The 6,635-nt window shown below is 46.6% G+C and overlaps 1 protein-coding gene and 1 long non-coding RNA gene across 3 annotated transcripts; one reads left to right on the forward strand and one right to left on the reverse strand.

The window, feature by feature from the left end:
- Nucleotides 1-6: 6 nt before the first annotated feature.
- SIRT5 (sirtuin 5) lies at nucleotides 7-6,635 on the forward strand. The gene is made up of 8 exons (XM_010708314.1): nucleotides 7-267; nucleotides 1,856-1,989; nucleotides 2,848-3,073; nucleotides 4,244-4,331; nucleotides 4,947-5,000; nucleotides 5,827-5,950; nucleotides 6,306-6,421; nucleotides 6,554-6,635. The coding sequence occupies exons 1-8, from the start codon at nucleotides 156-158 to the stop codon at nucleotides 6,627-6,629; spliced, it is 930 nt and encodes a 309-aa protein (XP_010706616.1). The 5' UTR covers nucleotides 7-155; the 3' UTR covers nucleotides 6,630-6,635.
- LOC104910091 lies at nucleotides 3,680-6,436 on the reverse strand. Of its 2 annotated transcripts, XR_004159108.1 has the most exons (3): nucleotides 6,276-6,436; nucleotides 5,808-6,083; nucleotides 3,680-5,123 (listed from the first exon to the last, which is right to left on the reverse strand). It is a non-coding gene; the product is annotated as an uncharacterized LOC104910091 (long non-coding RNA). The 2 variants fall into 2 exon arrangements; XR_004159107.1 differs by having other exon boundaries at nucleotides 3,680-6,083.

The raw sequence follows: 6,635 nt of genomic DNA on the forward strand, positions 1-6,635 counted from the left end.
TCCCTCCGTCGGCTGCAGCCCGGCCCAGCGGCTCGGGGCCGCTCCCGGCGAGACACCGCGAAATGAACTCCCTCGGGGAGCTGTGAGCAGCGCGTTCGCTCGGTGATCCGCTCGTTTCCCGTGTGTCTCCTCAGGACGAGGCGTCGAAGCTGCTGATGAGTCTCGCTCTGCGTGCCGCCCGGAGGCTGCTCGCGCAGGTGCACGGTGCTCCCAAACCTGCTTTGAAGAGACTCAACTTCTGCTGGGAAATGGCTCGGCCGAGTTCGAGTAAGATACGCGTTTGTTCGCTTTAGTCTCCTGGGCGCTGGTTAAGCTGGGTTGGAAACTCAGAATAGGTGGTGTAATGGGCGAAATCCCCAGTTTAATTCAAAACGATTGGAAGAGCGTGACGCTGACTTATCTCTCAGCTGTTAAAATGTATCTTCTGTGCCTATTTACTGTACGGTTCCAAAAGTAGCTGCTGTCACTGTGGTTTTAGTACTTATAATTTATGCAGAGATGCATGCCAGTTAGCTGCCTTTCCTCTTCATGCTTCTAAGGAGCAATAAAACTCACCTTGATTTGTTTGTGCAAGAATTATGGAAGACCTCAAGCATTTGTGGTAGTTTGGGAGCTGCATATTAGGTAAGCGATGAACCCTTATTTAGTCTAGCAGACATATACACGTATATTTATTTTTAAGCCTGAAGATGTGCCTTAACTTGAAATAACCCCTGGCACCAGGGCACACCGGGGCCGACCTGCTGCAAAGCAGCTCTGCAGGGAAAGCCCCGAGCATTCTTCTGGTGGGCAGCTGGGTAACCAGGAGCCAGGGACGGGCCCTCCTGCTGAAGAGGGCCAACGGCCCCCTGGGCTGCACCAGGCAGAGCTCCTCCAGCAGGTGGAGGGAGGTGGTTGTGGTCCTTCCCTCTGCCCAGCCCTGGTGATGCTCGCCTGGGGAGCTGGGTCCAGCTCTGGGCTCCCCGCTGCAAGACCTGCTGGGGTGGATCTGGTCACAACAGTGATAAGGAGCTGGAGCTGTTGATGTATAAGGAGGGGCTGAGAGGGCCTCGGCTGTGCAGCCTGCAGGAGAGGAGGCTCAGGGGTTTCTTACTAGTTATATATGCCTCTGGTTTGGGAGTGATAAATCACAGTTGGGCTTTTTTCAGAGGTGCCCAGCACCAGGATGAGTCAGTGAGCACAAGCTGGAGCACAGGAGATTTCCCCTGAACACCAGGCAGCAATTCTGTGCTGTGCAAGTGATGGGGTAACTGGCACTTGCTGCCCAGGGGCTGTGGGATCTCCTCTTTGGAGATCTCCAAAAACTTCCTGGACACAGGCTTGGGAACCCTTGAGTTTTCCCCTGCTTTGAGGAGGCTTGGACCTGATGTTCTCCAGAGGTCCCTTTTCACCTCTGCCATTCTGTGGTTCTAAAATATGTTGCTTTAAAATTAATATCTGAGGTAAAGAGGTTCCTTTATAATCTCATTTTGATTCTTACAGGTAGGAAGCAAACTTCCTGAATGGTGGTGGCATTGCTATTGTGGTAGCATCTAATTATGGTTTCAGTTTAAGGCATCTTGTCTTTCAAATACTGTATATACCCATAGTTGAATATGTGTTGTCCTCCTGGTTTGCTCATACGTTGTTTTTGAAAATCTCCAAGAACTGCCCTTCAAATTCCAACATACAGAAACAGGAGGGGAAGAAAAAAAAAAAAGTATTCTGAAATTAAAATCATGGTGGGTGTTTGTGGAAGCCAGTTCTGGATGCATGCAAATGCCCTTTCTGCATGCGCGTTTGGCAGCATTGTTTGAAATCTTATGTAAAAATGCAACTGTTTGAACAAGTGTTCATCTTTTTGCCCCACAAACAGACATGGCTGATTTCCGAGAAGTGTTTGCCAAAGCAAAGCATATCGCCATCATTACTGGAGCTGGTGTGAGCGCCGAGAGCGGCGTTCCTACCTTCAGAGGGGCTGGAGGTTTTTGGAGAAAGTGGCAAGCACAGGTATGTACCCATGGCACTGCTGTGCTCTTCTGTCAGCCAGGGATGTGTGTGTGAAAGTTTTCTGTTGTTGGGTTGATCAGCTGCTTCAGAAAGCTGATGTGTATGCAGACAGCTCTGTCTTTCTGCTGTGCCACTCTGCTGCCTGGTCGCCTAGCTGCTTTCTCTTCTTTGGACACCCTCACTGTGTTCATATCATGGGGCCTTTCCTGTTTTAAACTCTTAGGAAAATGTTACAAAAATAATAAAGGACAGTTGCAAAGGTAGAACCTGGTTTTCTTTCAATCCTGATTTCTGAGGTGTGCAGTGGTGCAGTAGCGAGCAATAAAATACTGTAGTGCAGGTGCCTCGAGACTCTGGTACTGCACATTTCAAGGTCACCATCAGTAACTCTTACTCAAACACTGCAGCCCTATCTGCTCTCTTTGCTTTTGTTATTCTTGAGGATAGTGTATAAAGGTGACATTAGGCTTTGGTTTTGACAGGGACTGTAGTGTTACGCTTAAACTAAGATAAAAAACTGCTAACAAAGGGAAGATCCACGCAATGCTGAGTTTTATGGCTGCTCTGTAAATGAGTTCTGAATGCTAAAAATTGTGTGCATTGAAACATCTCATCTTCCTTTGTACTGCACTGAACTTCTGCTGGTTACAAGCTATCTCTTCATTCCATAAGCTATTTTGAGTTGTCATCCTCATAAGAGATGGGCTACTGAGCTGTGTTCCTGTCAGCTACATCTGGCTGTAATAATCTACTTTTGGTTATCCTGTTGTCAGACTGGCAGTGTGCTGTTGGCCCTCACCTGAAAAAGGGATTCTCCTGCACTTCCATCAGCAGAATGAAGCGTTGCATCTCTTTCAGGAGTTGGCCACTCCCGGGGCGTTTGCACGCAACCCTTCTCGCGTGTGGGAATTCTATCATTACCGCCGCGAGGTGATGCTGAGTAAACATCCCAATGCTGCACATATTGCCATTGCTGAGTGTGAAAAGCGACTGAGAAAACAAGGCAGGAGCGTGGTGGTCATCACCCAGAATATCGATGAACTGCACAGGAAGGCAGGCACAAAACACCTCCTGGAAATTCATGGTAAGAATCTGCTTCCCTGTCTGCTGCAGGACAGCAAAACTCTTGGGAGAAGAGAGAGCAGGATGATAGGCAGAACAAATGAAACTTGTCCTAAAAGTGATAATCACTCATAGGTTATTTACAGTATCACTCTGTTCACTTTTGGAAGATGTTTTGGACACTTCATAGCCTCCTTTCATTTGTCAGCTGGACAGCACAGAGTGGACAGCACATGGGAATTGGTTCTCCATTCCCACCTGCTCAGTTTTGCCACTTGGAATACGTGGAATTTGGGGTTTCAGCAGTGTGACAGCATCACTCTGGTACTGCCACCAACAAAAGGCATGTGGGCAAGAGATGTCTTTCCAGCCCTGGTGCTTTCCCTTTGTCGTGTCCTGTCATTTCCTTTGTGGCCCCACCCATGGCAGCCCCTCAGGTGCAGGAGGAAAGAAGGTCTAGAAACACATGTTTCCATATCTTTCTCTTCCATGCTCTGTGGCACTCCCTCTCCCATTCCCTGTAGTTCATGGCATTCCACATCCCCTCCTGCTCTCCAGCAAGGTGCTACACAGGGGCCACTAATTTGTGATCTTGACACAAGTTGTTTCGCAGTTGTGGATCCAGTGATAAAGCCATGGGTATAGTTTTATTCTTCACAAAATCTAAACAATTTAAACTGATGGGCGTCTCCACAGCGCGTGGTATTAGCTCTATGGAAGTTCAGAGATGTGCATCTTGCAGTTGGGGAGTTTGCATAAAACAAAGTGGGGCTAACCACAAGCAGAAATGATCTCATTTGGTAACACTTTTAGTGATTTTTTCCTTTGAAATAACTGCTATGAAGCTGCGTATTAATTATATAAGGTAGAAGGTCATAAAGCGTAGCTCAAAGGCTGCTGCTGTTCACTGTGGCCGTTTAGGTAAAAGGGTGCTTCTGGCTCTGCTTGTGCTGTGCTGTGCTTAACTCTGACCCTGGCTGTGTTTGGTTGCTAAACAAACGTATAGATGCACTCTGTAAATAACATCTCAACCATAATGATGGCAAGTTTCAATACCCAATTTACGTGTTCATGTAGCTGTCAACCCACAAGTCAAATAAAAGCTGTCTGGGATAAACATAACCATTTGCTTGTACAGTCGTGCCCTAGAACAATTACTTGATCCGTAACGTTTCCTCTTTCTGCATTTCAGGAAGCTTATTTAAAACTCGATGCACCAACTGTGGAAATGTGACTGCGAATTACAAGAGTCCAATCTGCCCGGCGTTGGCTGGGAAAGGGTAATCCATCTGCCTTGCAAACTCCCAATATTTTCTGCTTAGTCTGCTCTTCAGTAGGAAAGGAGCTGTTACAGGAGCATAGAGGAGTTCTAGCCAAGCACTTTATTGTTCTTTAATAATATTCAGGATTTGGGTTCTGAATCTCCTGTGTGCCTCATTACTCTTGTGCTTCAACTCATCATTGAGACTCTCATTACAAGTCTTGAAATGCAGGAAAATCAGTTTCCAGGATTTCTTTTCAAGTTGCAGAAGAGCCCTTTGGCCTCCTTCTAGCCATCTTTTTTTTTTTCCTTGCAGTGTTGAAGGAAGAAAAAAAAAATAAAAGGGAGGAGAAGACAGGCATGTGCTTATAAAAGTTTTAGTCCCAGATCTTTAGATAGCTTCATAAATACTTACTGTGTCTTTGTCAGACTTTGACAAGCTAATTGCTGTTGCTTAGCTCTGAGATAATACTGTATAGAAGCCAGCTTGCCCTGTGTGTGCCAAGGTGGGCCTTTAGTAGAGTTGACTGAAGTTGCAAAGATTCTTGACTGGATAAAATACGAAGTTTTTGGCAGTCTGTAAAATGCACTTCATCTGTATGTTTGAATATATATTTCAATTTTGTAAATTCAGGGCTCCAGATCCAGAAACAGAAGATGCCACAATTCCAGTTGAAGAACTTCCTCAGTACGTATCAACTTCTTTATTTTTTTTGCTGCTAGCTTTTTAAAATTTCATATATCTCAATTCTTTTATGACTGTTTCTGTAGTTTTGGAAGGACACGTACACATTCAGCAGGAGCAGAACACCTGGGAAGAGAGTTGATATCTAAACTTAGTGCTTGGGAGGCACCAGACAGTAGGAGTATGTACAAGTTTATCACAGTGCTAAAGGAACTGCATGTTTGTGTTCTTGAGCATCAAACTCAAAACATGCCAAAACTTGTGGGTTTGGTAGTGAGCAGTAGAATTGCACTAAGAAACTACTGCACAGTAAGCTGTTACTTTTCTACTGTTCTGCTTTTCTACCGTTGGTCAGCATGTGATAGGGTGATGGTGCGCAGCCACAGAGAAGTTTCCTGCAGGCTCTAAATAAGCCAGGGTGCTTTCTGTAGTGGCTAAAGCTTTACCTTGGTTAGCTGCAGGTGCAAGGAGCTACTGCGTTTTTTATCTTGTTCCTAAGGAAACGGGGCTGCTGTGGGGCTGCTGTGGGGCTTCTGCCCATCCCACTTTCTTCTTAAAAACCTGCTGGACTGTTTCTGTTGAAGTCAGTAGGAATTGTGACACATATCAAGTTCTTGGGAGTTTCATGCATTTCAGGAGCTGAGTAAGACACAGCAATTATGATTCTGAATTGAATGACTGTTCAACAACCTGTGCTCAGGAGAGCATAAGGAGTGCTGTGAATGTGAGCAGTGAAAGAAGGAAGCCTAATGAGAGCTGCTTTGCCACTATGCAGGTGGAGGTGTTCATGTCAGAAATATAATGCTGTACCTCTACATTTTTTCAATAGGTGCGAGGAAGATGGCTGTCATGGTCTTCTTCGTCCCCACGTTGTATGGTTTGGTGAAGCCCTGGATCCAGACGTTCTCACAGAGGTGGAGAAGGAACTCGAACTATGCGACCTCTGCTTGGTGGTGAGGATGTTTGTGTTGCTTTGTGGGATGGCAGTCGGCATCGTCAGGGGCTGCTTCTGTGGGGTTATTTATTTACTTGCCGTGTACATTCCGCATCACTGACCAATACAATCGGATGTTTTGTCTTCTTTTCCTGATATTTTGTGGTTTATAACCACAAAAATGCAAATAAATAAATAAATAATAATTAAAAAAAAAAAATCCCAGAAACGCAAACAGGCTTTTTAGACTGCAGCAGACACAAATTCTGATGTGCGTGCCACCTCACTCCACAGCGACACAAAACGCAGCTCTGGATGTATTTTCCTTTCTGTCAGGTCTTTACCTGCTTTATCATTTGCTGCTGGCTTTGCAGGTGGGAACCTCCTCCGTGGTGTACCCTGCCGCCATGTTCGCCCCCCAGGTGTCCTCCAGAGGAGTGCCGGTGGCGGAATTTAACATGGAAGCCACTCCTGCAACAGACAGGTTCAGGTAAGGCCGCTCCGCACTCTGACCCCTCCATCTTCACCGTCCTGCTCTGAACGGTTACGCTGCCTAGAGAAAAGCAAACCTCCCCTACCATTTCTGCCCGCTCCCCGCCCTTCACACGCTCTCTCCTTCCAGGTTCCACTTCCAGGGCCCCTGCGGGACCACGCTGCCGCCTGCGCTGGCCCGGCACGAGTCCGAGATCATCGCCTGAGGCGGG

This window comes from Meleagris gallopavo, chromosome 3 (genome assembly GCF_000146605.3).
Source record: "Meleagris gallopavo isolate NT-WF06-2002-E0010 breed Aviagen turkey brand Nicholas breeding stock chromosome 3, Turkey_5.1, whole genome shotgun sequence".
NCBI classification, from domain to species: domain Eukaryota; kingdom Metazoa; phylum Chordata; class Aves; order Galliformes; family Phasianidae; genus Meleagris; species Meleagris gallopavo.